Source organism: Athalia rosae, chromosome 1, assembly GCF_917208135.1.
Source record: "Athalia rosae chromosome 1, iyAthRosa1.1, whole genome shotgun sequence".
In the NCBI taxonomy this organism is placed as follows: domain Eukaryota; kingdom Metazoa; phylum Arthropoda; class Insecta; order Hymenoptera; family Athaliidae; genus Athalia; species Athalia rosae.
In genome coordinates, this window is record NC_064026.1 from 10,384,848 (window position 1) to 10,397,607 (window position 12,760).

Consider the following 12,760-nt stretch of genomic DNA (forward strand, 5'->3'; position numbering starts at 1 on the left):
GTTTCGTTCGACGTTTGTTAATTAAACGAACCTGACCCCGAGTATTTATATGGTGCCTATGACATACCTTACAAACAACACGACGGTTTCATTAATAGTCTTCATTATTCGTTAAAACTAATTGCTCTCAGGCGAATTGAACTGCAGATGTACCAGCAGAACGCCCGTTTTTACCTTTTGGTATCGAAAATAAAAAATATATATGTAACATGTATAAACCTACATGTATGACGGCTACGTATACCGTGTATTGATGTGTAACTGTACAGTTACGTGCATAGAGAGCTGATGGAAAAAAGGTTGAATGTGTATCGGAACGTCAAAAAATACTCATGACTCTGAATCAACCACATTCGACCGCGTACATTTACGAAGTACAGCAACTGCAGCGCACTGGCGATATAAAGCTCGGAGATTAAAATAAAACAACTCATCCATGCGAATCAGTTATTCAAATTTCCTTCTTTTTTTTTTTTGCTGTTCCTCGGGCATTGCTTGTGTAGGTATATCAACCCGGAAAATCTCTCGGGGATGACTGGATATAGAATGAACATAAAATTTGCAATTCGTCGGCGCCACAAAATGTCGAATATCAAGGATTCTAATTGTTTTTTTCTTTTGGTTCAAAACTTCCGAATTCACTTTGGTTATATGCCTGTAGTTTGTAGTTTCTAATTATTCAAGAATGCATAGTGTGTTCAGATGGCTCGCCTGTATCTGCATCAGGCCTTTGAAGAAATAATTCGATAAAGGTGTGCAGTGCTTTTGGAATATAAATTTATTATAAACTATTGCAAATCATGCCCGACAGTGGTATAGTATTTTTGGAATCTCTAGATCTAGATTCTCGTGTGTCCGTATACCTGTATATCCTGATACCGCAACCGCGATCAAAACGCTTGCAGTCGCGTGCTCCAAGAATAATTAATTTTGGCAAAGTTAATTCTACCACCGCATTCACCTTGATGTAATCGAGTAATCCACAGCCGTACGGTATAACATATCAACCTACAATGTTGCTGAACATCGAATCGCGAAAATTTCAAATTTCCAACATTCGAGATATTCGCATAGTGAGCTTTAATTATTTCTTTGCTCGATGAGTCCCTAGAATTCACGTAGGTATATTTCACTATCATACGAGTTGCAGTAGTGTACGGTATGTACTACTGATTGTGAGCGCCGTGATCCGGCAAAATGTTCAGAAGCAGCGTCACCGAGATTCCGCAATGTAATTCGCACTGACTAATTAATTTCCTTGTCTTCTGTATAACGTATAACTATGTACCACGTTTCAGAGATCAAGTTAGCTTAGGTATGGTGTAATAAAGCTCGATTGTGGGATCTTATTCGTTATTCGTAGGCCCGTACACGTAAGACGTGGGTAACACGTGAGACGTGGGCTTACAAATAACGAATAAGATCCCGATTGTGCTGCTGCTGGTGCTGCACATACATATTATGTACGTATGTAATACCTATATGCAATTACAACCACCCAAAATTGTAGGGGCGTTTTTGGCAGATGTACGTCTATAACGCGGAAATCCTATACATACCCATGTACAGTTCATCACAGCTCGATCTTGGGTAGATGCATAAGTAAAGCTCGATGTAGAACCTCGAGAGCATAAATCTCATAATGAAATTCGACAAATAACGAAAATCTTTATTTTCGTTGGAATTCGTCGAGTAATCAAGTAATCGATGCGTCTTTATCTTGATGATTTTTATGCAATAGGGGAGTCTGGTAGCCATGTGTTCGGAAGCATCAGCGACGGAGTCTTTCATGGTAAAATTATCTCGCCAAGCAGCGGTGGTTGGTACATTGAAAAAGCTCATCACTACTTCCCGCCGCACGAAATCAACGAAACGTTGCACTCGGTCATCTACCACGAGAACGACGTCGACGATCCATACGCAAATATCCGAGAAGGTGAGGGAATTTTAGTTTTTTAATCTTCTTTGTTCTATTCTCGTACTCCACCGATCTAGTTCTGTGCGGACGGTCCAAAGACAAAATTTCGTCTACGCAAACGATTCCTGTGCAGAAATTCTCTGTGGAGACGAATCCTGTGCAAACGAACCACTTCCCTTTTAAACGTGCCCAAACTGATTTTGGGTAATTAGTTATATGTATACGATACATGGACGGTATACGATACGATACATTAAAACCATTATTACTTTTCTTCGTTCGCGATTCTGCGCTCATGACGAGAGAAAAGTGGGATCTTCTTCGTTATTCCTATCCGAAGACCTCGGATACCCACCCGTCAGTTGTGTCGGATGTGAGGTTTTCGTCCTCGGAATGACGAGAAAGATCCAAAAAGTGCAGAAAATGTGAAAAGCAAAAATTAAAAATTGGGAATTAACGAATGAAAAATAAGAACGTGTATCGCATACGTGCTTCCGCGGAAAGTTCGCGTTCATGTTTAACAACCTCGCGGGTAAACATGAGCTGGAGTTAGGTACGTAGCCATTGTATGTATAGGATATTATGCACGTACGATTGTAGTGAAATTTCACGTATGCATACGCATACCGATGTGTGCGTATTCTATGCATACCTACTCGTGTTGTATAATATGCATAGGAACACATACATGTGCATAAAGGTTATTCCCCCCCTAGTTTTCCTCTTTTACCCCTTCGCGCATCCGCGTTTATTCAGTGTTCTATACCTATTTCGTATTTATCGTGTACTCTTGTATGCCTATCCACGAGCCTTTTGTTTGCACATGAAAATAACATGCATGGGTAAAATTGTAACGAGGTGAATTTCGTATTCCGCGAATAATCATGGAACATTTTTGTGCACCCATGTGCCCTTATTTTTAACGTACAGAGATATCTGTATGTCTATAACTATCCGGGGAGTAACAAAAAAGAAATCGTTCCTTCAAATTTATTGTTTATTATTTATTATAGACTGCATTCGAGACAAATCCTACTTGCTTACAGAACGATGACCCTCTGTATGAAATAAAACCAGGAGAATAAATTGTCGAATGAAAAAAGAAAAATTACCAGAAAATAAATACCTCGGTAATCCTATCCAACTTGAGCGTTTATTTTTCAAACTACAACCTGCACGATGTGAGGCATTCTCGTTATATATCTATGTATCAAGTTTAGTTTGAAACAATAATTTTTATTATCACTGATGCGGAAACTGAGATAAGCGGTATTACCCCCCATAAAGTAGAGCAAACAAGGTAGAAACAAATAACGAATTGAAAATAAATGTAACCGCTCAACTCTCATACCTGTAACTCCACGATCAATTCGCAGTCAATCGAGCAACGAGATTTTTCCCCTCTTACGTCTCACGAGTAACATGATTTATTTATATGTATAGAGAGACATATATTCCAAATGATTATGGTTTTGTTCCTCGACGAATAATAGATTCTTCGTATTTTCTGAAACTCGTTTATCGTAACAATTTGCAATAGTAAACGCGGATTCTATCAGTTAATAAACACACCGTACAAAAGGTGAATTTTGACAAGTATCTTATTTGTAAAGGCGTTTCTCGAGGCGTTTTTTATACGTGACTGGGTTTTGTGATATGCCATTCGCAACAAAGGCTAAAGAAAAGAATAAAGGAAGGTAACCAACCCGCCGCCCAGATTTCTTCCAAGTCTGTTTGCCATATAGAGTTCTGGTCTATGCGTACAATACATATTCAAGGGATGTTTGCTTCCGACCATAAGGGCCTCGCCAATTCCCGAATAGCGCATTTCACCAACCCTTACATCCTTCATTTTCCTATTTACATGCATCGGATCGCACATCGTGAACTCATCCATCCGTCACACCCTTAATTTTATTCTTATTTTATCTATTTCATATCTTTGAAGATATCAAAGATATATCTGGATGAAAAAAAATATTTGGTCACGAAAACTTAAGCATCTAAGGGCTAGAAACTTCTCTCCATTCTCCATCTTTATTCACAAGAATTTAACCAACGAATAATATATATATAAAATTTGAAAATTCAAAAACGTACAGGATTAATGCAGGTGCACGAAGGAAATGAAATGGGGGCTTTGGTGAATCGATGCTCTGAGAAGGTTGTCCGAGTACATACATACTACCCCTATACGTAGCCTGTAACTATTGCTACTTGTTATTACGGACTAAATTATATGATTCGGTACCTACACGTATATTATAGGATACGTACACTGCAGTGAAATTTCACATGCATGCACCGACGTATGCACATTAAATGCTACAAAAGTTCCAGGTGCTGAACTCAGACCAATTGCGATTTACAAAATGGGACCGGCTGATCTGCACGCCCTTTGTAAGAAAGAAAAAAACTATATCTTTTTTTCAGGACATTCGTCGGGTTGCGGCGTGACAGAGGAAAGAGTGCAATGGATGGACGCGGTGCAAAATTCCGGTGAACCAGATCCGCAACCTCCGCCTACTTTACCCGGTAAAAAATCGAGAAAACACGTAGAAACTATTAAAGTTGATCCGTGGACAGGAGACAACGAGGAACCTGGCCACAAATATTCCAGACAGGCAAATGAGCCTGGAAATTCTAGAACTAGAAGAACGCGGAGAGCCACGCGGCCAAAGGAAGACAACAAAAATACCACCTGCTCCTTATTCATTCAAACGGACCCCCTCATATGGAGGCACATATCCGAACAAGTATGTTCAATTTAATGTTTAGTTTCCAATAAAATGTAATCTTCGCTTATTTCTACATGGTAAATGATTCGAGTTTTCAATCTTTCTCTTCTCCCTTTTGCTTCAGCTTCACGGAGACCCAGAAAAGACGAAAGAAGAAATACTTTCGCTTATTTCACAGCACGTAACGGCAGTGAATTATATTTATAGAGATACCAAATTTGATGGTCGTTCAGATCATCGTAACATAAAATTTGAAGTTCAAAGAATAAAGGTACGTAACAAGGAGACGGTGGTTTTTTTTTTTTTTTTTTTTAATAATTTTGTATCGATATAACGGTATCAATTAAATTCACGTGTGTCCAGATTGACGACGACACTCCATGCACACCGACTTCAAATTATGCGGAGGCGAATCCGTTCTGCATGGAAAATATCGACGTCAGTAACTTTTTGAATCTACATTCACTCGGTAACCACGAAGCCTTCTGTCTTGCCTACGTCTTCACTTACAGGTGCGTTTCACCACCGGACATTGATTAAAATCTTATTTTCGATCTAAATTATCACACATTTTCCCTATTTCATTTCACAGAGATTTTACCGGAGGTACTTTAGGCTTGGCTTGGGTAGCCTCTGCATCAGGTGCATCGGGTGGTATTTGTGAAAAATATAAAACTTATACAGAAACAGTTGGCGGAATGTACCAATCGACTAAAAGATCCTTGAACACTGGAATCATCACATTCGTAAACTACAACAGTAGAGTGCCCCCAAAAGTATCCCAGTTGACGTTGGCTCATGAAATCGGTCATAACTTTGGATCGCCGGTAATAAGATTTCGAAATTGTTTACTTTTAATTAAAGCGTTCCATATACTATGTAATTAAATACAACTTATTCAATATACGTATTATTACTTTTTCCCGCAGCACGACTTTCCTCCAGAATGCAGACCAGGAGGACCACATGGAAATTACATAATGTTCGCATCGGCGACCAGTGGAGATAGACCGAATAATAGCAAGTTCTCAAAGTGCAGCATAGGAAATATCAGCAACGTTTTGGACGCAATGGAAGATAATAAAAAGAGAAACTGCTTCTCTGGTAATTTATTTTTCTACGTTTATTTCTCCTTACAGAATGATGTACAGCAAATTTTACGAATATTTTTTCATAATTCGTATCTAGCATCCGCCGGTGCATTCTGTGGGAACAAAATTGTCGAAGCTGGTGAAGAATGTGATTGTGGATACGATGATGAAGAATGTGTGGATAAATGTTGCTATCCGCGTGAAATATCAGATCACGAAAAAATGAGAAATAAAACGGCAAAGGGATGCCAAAGGAAAAACGGAACGCAATGCAGGTTCGTAATAATTATACCTACCGCGCTGACTATTTTCAGTAGTGAAACCGATAGTAAGTATTACCGAACTATTTTTCTATCTTAGCCCCAGTCAAGGACCTTGCTGCTCGAGCGATACTTGCCAATTCGTACCCTACATCAGCAAATCTCAATGCAAGGGGCCTACGGAATGCAGTTACGATTCAGTGTGCGATGGTAAATCATCGGAATGTCCAGTACCGTTACCAAGAGCAAACAAAACGAGATGTAATGAGGATACACAGGTACGATATTCAAATTTCATTACTTTATCTTCTGAAACTAAAGAATTTTACGATTAACTGTAGTTTTTTTCTCAGTTATGCATTAATGGTGAGTGCACTGGATCGATATGTTTGGAATGGAATCTAACAGAGTGTTTCTTGACCAGCACTATTATTCCAAACATCGACAAAAGAAAGTTATGCGAATTAGCTTGTCAGAATGGTACTGACGGATCGACCTGTCGTAGTACCAGTGAGTTTGCACACTCCGTAGGACTTCCTACTGGAGGAATAAGTCTGAGACCAGGATCTCCCTGCGATAATTTTCAGGTATTTTACCTTCATTAAGATCAGTTACAAAACCGGGATTACATAGAGTAATTTAATCGGGTGGTTGAACTATTTAATTTTTTCAGGGTTATTGCGACGTTTTCTTCAAATGCAGAGCAGTTGATGCTGAGGGACCGTTAGCAAGATTAAAGAACCTCTTGTTCAACAAAGAAACATTGAGAACAGTGGCTCAATGGGTTACGGTAAGGATAAATTTAGAAAATAAAATGTTTACTGCGTCAAAGTAAGTACTAATTCGACTATTTATCTATCTATTACTTCAATTTCAGGAGCGCTGGTGGGCGGTACTTTTAATGGGGATAGCATTCATAATTTTCATGGGTTTATTTATAAAATGTTGTGCTGTACATACGCCTTCTAGTAACCCTAAAAAACCACCGGCAAGACGGATTAGCGAGACGCTAAGAAGGCCGATGAACACTCTAAGGAGAATGGTGAGTCTGAACATCGTGATTAAATCTAATTGTGCTCTTCAAATCTTGAAGCATAAACTAAAACGATACCGCTTATGAATACAGCGACATCCACATGGAGGTGGCGGTGCTGGTCCACGAAGTATTCCTCCAAGACAAGCTCCAGGGGGTCATGGTTCAAGAGCACCATCGCATGGTTATGGAGAAGGAAGAGGAGCTCAGTATTATCCTCCCAAAGGTAAATTTAAAAAATGAATTTTTTTTTTACATGAAACATAGACGTATTTTAGCGATAAGTCAAATTCAATTACGAGCAAGCCCAAGTGACTACTGAAATTTGATTCGAAGTGATCACAGAAATCGTACGATTCTAAAGTTGAGTTTAATTGAAGCAACTATGATGATATTTTTATACACGTATAAATTATCATAAACCCGTAACTACATCAGTGTTTCTCATGTTTGCATCTCCCTCACGTTGATCGACGCGCCTCACTACCTGATAATCTTGTTCTCTGAGCTGCAGAGGTGAGCTCAGGCCTACTTTATACTTTTAACAGGATCAAATCCATGGGTACTATAGTCAAATACCACGAGCCAATTCACCTTAAATGCTTACCAACATTTAACGTCGAACTTTTAAATCAAATTCAATCTTTGTAATTCATGTAACATTAGTGGATCATAAATCTAATTTGTATATGCCAAGAGATGGATGAGCGAAAGTAATGAATGTAACGAAAAAATCAAACTTAGATTTGGTATTCATGACTTTTGTACATCATAAAAAAATTTTATGTATTTGATCCTGTGAACTAAGTAGTTGCTTTTGCAATGGACATGGAATATAGCTATTCGTCTGGCGCAATATGATCGTATAGTTGCCTGCTTGTGTAATCTGATTAATATGAACCGTCGCAATAATTCCGGCGATGCATTGCTTGCGATTCCATCTCTTCTTTTTTTTCCAACAATTTATACCTTGTCATCACGATAAAAAATTATCAAATCATTTTCCATAGATATGTTCGTTTTCATTGAATGTTCAGTTTTTTTGAGAATTCTCATCCCTCTTGGTCATCAGTAAACCTCGTAAAAAAAATATTGAATGATTTTCAATACACTTTCATGATGTGCTGAGATTCTATCTTTCTAGATTTCTTCTATCTCTTTCTCTGTCTGGTATTTGCTCAGAAATTACTTATCAATTCTAAACAGGCTATCGCTCGGTTCCCACAGCTAGTGCGCCACCAGCAGCAGGGGGTTATGGGCGGTCCAATCATCCCGAACTGTATGCAGGTGCCTATTCGGGTTCCGGAGGAGGTGGGAGGGGCACAGCCTATGAGATGAGGCATCACAACAAGGTTTGATGACATTAGTTAAAGAGTGTCGCAGACCTATTATCGGTGTGACTTTTGTGAAACCAATTTCCATGGTTGACCATACATCATTCGGACATTGTTGCTCGTGACAAGAGTAACTCGAGAGAGTATTGAAGAGAGCTGGATGCTAATTTGAGTAACATTATTGTTCATCTGCATTGAGATTAAATTCAATTTCAAATGGCAAAACTTACAACATAATTTAGGTTTGAATAATGATATTCATTAATTAGCAGACCGTATATCACTCCAGAAATTCGATGAACAGGTCTTCTTACATGCTGTATTTGACCTGAGCATCCGTGCTCTTTTTTTTATATTATATACCAGTAGATTCCACGATGTGAGTAGTAATTATAATAATAGCCATGGTCACACTGCCCTAATGAAAGCTAAGATAAAAAGAAAAAACCTACCACGGTTGAAGTATTTAAAGAAAAAAATTTCCCCAATACCTCCTCAAAGTCAAAATGCGAGCAAATTTCGACCACGATGGCTCGAATAGAAACCATTTTCGCTCATTGAGCTTTGCTTCCAAACAGACGTATGAAAATCATGTATGGGATGATCGAATAGAACTTAAGTATGACAATATTGTAAAGTTGTGATCTAGGGGCAGGGCAGAGGGGGAGTTGAACTACCGAATTTCTCGTTTCGCTATGTTTGATTCTTTCCTTTAGAGTATTAACCCTTTATGCAATATATATGTTATGTAAGTTTGAAACCGCGAGTTATCTTCTTTCTTTCCAAAATACATTTTTTACAATATCGTCATCTCATCTACTCAAAGCAATGATCACATACCGATATTAAATAAAAAAAAATTCTCATGTGTTTAACTCAATAACAAAACAAAAAAAAAATCTTAGCTGTGATATTAATAGTATAGAAAACAGATAGCAATTTTTCTACGTGTTGCCGTAACTGATGTAACGTTTTATGACCACAGCCAAGCCGTAGAACATTACGAATACTATATCTTTCGTTTCAATAAATTCTCTTTGATAACAAAAAAATTAAATACTTCGTTGCATGTTCACCGCTTACATATGAATACATCCAACCATATAATTTACCAGCAAAAAACTAAGCAGACTTCGTTCAAAACAATGATAACTTGGGATACAATAACGGAGTATTATTTAATTTAATCTATCGTTGTTTTCTCTTAGCAAAGTTGCGGTCAAGTTAATATATGCACATACCTATACGGTCTGACTAGGAAGCAGAACTTATGTTTTGACATAAAACCGATGTTGAATTTTTGTTCATTACAACTAATCTATTAACAAAAATCGGAACATCGGCCGAATAAAGAATAATTGAGGACGCGAGCCTTGGTCGAACTAGAATCCAGCATTACCAAACCATTGCAGGTCATTCATTTGATCTCTGTACCATTTTAGTATACTAATTATTATGTATTATTCTTATATTAATTTTTATTAGCCAATTGAAGTGAGTGGAGCTATGAAAGATGGTGAAAAAAAGTAACTGAGCATTTTATAGTAATACTCAATCTATAATTAATATTATTACGGTTATCATGATATTATTATTACTATTATTATTATCATCATTAATTAGTTTAATGCAATTATTATTACTGATTATTATTATTGGTAAATTGTAAATGATATTTGAATAGCATTATTATTATATATCACGTGGTTTTAGTCAGTCAGCACAACTTTTTTAAAGAATTTAAATAAACAAAAACCACAAATGAAAAAAGTAACTGACTTTGATTGTTTTATTTTTTCAATGAGTGCTTTTAGTTTACTCTAATAATTTTTAAATTTTGATCAAGTAATTATTAAATATAAAAACAAATTTACAACTTACATAGTATTAAATTGAATAGCATCCCATTTTAATCAAAGGCTGATCGAATATACATATTTAAGTTCTATAAGAATCTATAAACTCATTGCCGCGAGACACAATTGTCATCAATATTATAATGTATGATTCCTATACTTTCTTTTCTCGTCTTGTAGCCACTTACATAAAGCCAATCCCTTTATGGGCTAGGAGTACAGTATTTGATGGATTTAAAACCTTCCATTTTTACGAACGTTGATCATTTAGTCATTTATGTTATAATAATTTTTATTTTAACTATATAAAGCAAAAAGTATAATGGAAAAAAACGACAAACAAAAACATGCCTTCGCCAATTTTTTCTGTTTGAATTATGATTATTCAATAATTATGGGTTTTACTTATGGAGTATGTACAAGGCGGACAGACCAGCTGTAATAGCCGCAAAATACTATTTTTCTATAACTGGGAATGGAACTATATTTGTGGCTGGCAAAATTTCGGTAGAATAAAAATAAGACATGCCAATTTCAATTCATGTCGGGAGAATTAGCTATGAGTTATCGGTGGTATAGCGACGTTTATAATTCTTACAGTTGTACAGAGTTTAATTGACTCGATTGAGAAACATCCCCGGTAGCTTGATTCCCGGCAATTATTGGCGTTAGCTGTACTGATTGTTTTTGGAATTTGACTATTCGTTAGTGTCTGAAAACGAAACGAGGACTAAAATCTTAAATTCAAAGTAAAATACACCACGTAGCTAAAACAAAAGGCCAGCCAAGTTTCTGTATCCAAAGTTCGTCAAGTACATCAGTGGTATATGGAAAATGTACAATAGGCGCAATGTGATTTTTAAGCGGATTGTATGATGAAACCATTATATGAGAGAATACACTCGTGTAAATATAATATTAATATTATAAAATATAATTATATAACGATAACACAAGGTAAAGTGAATAATAAATACTTGTTTTTATATCAGATCTGTACTATAGCAAAATATAATTATTCTGTATTTTGTAATCGAGAACAGCATAATGTAATCATACCACAGACGTGTGTAAAAAACCAACAAAATATGAATACATTTATATATATGTATATCAGGCTCAACTGTAGCTAGCGCATCATAAAAATCTCAAGAAGTAGCTCTGGACATTATCATAGTGCAAAATTACTAGCTGACCTCATTCTATGTGTACGTACGCATATAATTTACTTTGATATTCCAAGAAACCATAACATTAGTACGATAATCAATATATATTCATCGAAATCGGCTGTTCTAATGTTCCACAGTATTCGCTGATACAATTACCGATAATTAAACACAACCAAATATCGTACTATTTCTAATCATTTTTCGAATAGATGCACACGATCACAAAAAGAAACCTGCATAACTGGAACTGTAAATATCTGGCAAATATGGTGCTATAAGTTGATCCCATTAATACCCACAGAGGTGCTCAGTCACTCGATTATTACTAGTGTTAGACTTATTCTTGAAATTTTTCGCAATACTCCGATTCCAGAGAAAACGCTGAAATGTATGATCGTGTGATGATTGTTCGATGATATGCAATAAAATGCAGTGAATGAATTTTCATCCCGCTATTCACCGCCCAAAAAATTGTAAGAAGAATCAAGAAATACCTCGAGAAATACTTTATGAAAAAGCAAGTCTCTTGAATGATTTTACGAAGATAGAATGGGGTCAAGCTCTTGATACAAATCGCTTGTGTGCGTGTGAAGTGTAACAATAAATTTTAATAATCCTTTGTTCCAAAAGCAAAAAAAAAGCAGAAAAACATATTGAATACCTACGCTTAGGCTATTTAGTTCAATCGTGATGCGATACTCTATCACTTGTACATATTGTTAGTACTCGGAACAAATTAAAAATTATATTTTTTCTAACAATCCAAAAATCATATATCTTATCAATAAAAACGCAACTGGATTTTTTTTCGTATTTTTCTGTAAGTACATCAAATCTTCTTTAATGAATTTAGCATTCGATTTGGTTCTGCAAAACAAATTTACCGACAAGTTACTTGAACATTAGGTGAAGAACCTTAGGGCTCTCATGCTGAGAAGCGGATGGTTAAAAGGGGGATAATACAAAATAGGAACAATACTGCCAGCGTATGTGAATGTTAAGTTTCGAATTCTTCACCGTATAATTGCGTATAATTATGCATGATAACTGACCAATTGCCTGACTGTAGTCTGAGAAAACTCACCTTTCTTAACCCAAGAAAAATGTTTAGGACGTGGCATGTTTTAAAAATATGAATACAAACATAATTGTGAATATCTTTTGTGTTACGTTAATGTGATTATAGAAACATTGTAAAAAAAAAAAATTAATAAAGCGTACATTTTACATTTAAACATATACCCATGTATCTATGTACATTTCCTTCTCATCTTTTATTACGGTGTGAACTTACCTATGTACGTACGTACTTAGGATTGATTTCTGAAAACTTTGACGTTCATGAGAATTATTGGACT

At 36.3% G+C, this 12,760-nt stretch overlaps 1 protein-coding gene across 2 annotated transcripts in view; it reads left to right on the plus strand.

Moving 5' to 3' along the window:
* The window catches only part of LOC105683634 (disintegrin and metalloproteinase domain-containing protein 10), a 98,450-nt gene extending 85,809 nt beyond the window's left edge, over window positions 1-12,641 (plus strand). Inside the window, exons 4-16 of one of the 2 annotated variants that reach the window (XM_012396378.3) lie at window positions 1,742-1,936; window positions 4,352-4,674; window positions 4,781-4,927; window positions 5,020-5,168; window positions 5,249-5,483; window positions 5,586-5,760; window positions 5,845-6,022; window positions 6,108-6,285; window positions 6,361-6,594; window positions 6,681-6,797; window positions 6,885-7,049; window positions 7,134-7,266; window positions 8,247-12,641. In XM_012396378.3, coding sequence (XP_012251801.2) covers window positions 1,742-1,936; window positions 4,352-4,674; window positions 4,781-4,927; window positions 5,020-5,168; window positions 5,249-5,483; window positions 5,586-5,760; window positions 5,845-6,022; window positions 6,108-6,285; window positions 6,361-6,594; window positions 6,681-6,797; window positions 6,885-7,049; window positions 7,134-7,266; window positions 8,247-8,398 — 2,381 coding nt within the window. In that variant the 3' untranslated portion in view covers window positions 8,399-12,641. The remainder of the gene's footprint in view (window positions 1-1,741; window positions 1,937-4,351; window positions 4,675-4,780; window positions 4,928-5,019; window positions 5,169-5,248; window positions 5,484-5,585; window positions 5,761-5,844; window positions 6,023-6,107; window positions 6,286-6,360; window positions 6,595-6,680; window positions 6,798-6,884; window positions 7,050-7,133; window positions 7,267-8,246) is intronic. The other variant, XM_012396379.3, reaches the window with a different exon arrangement.
* Window positions 12,642-12,760: the final 119 nt, after the last annotated feature.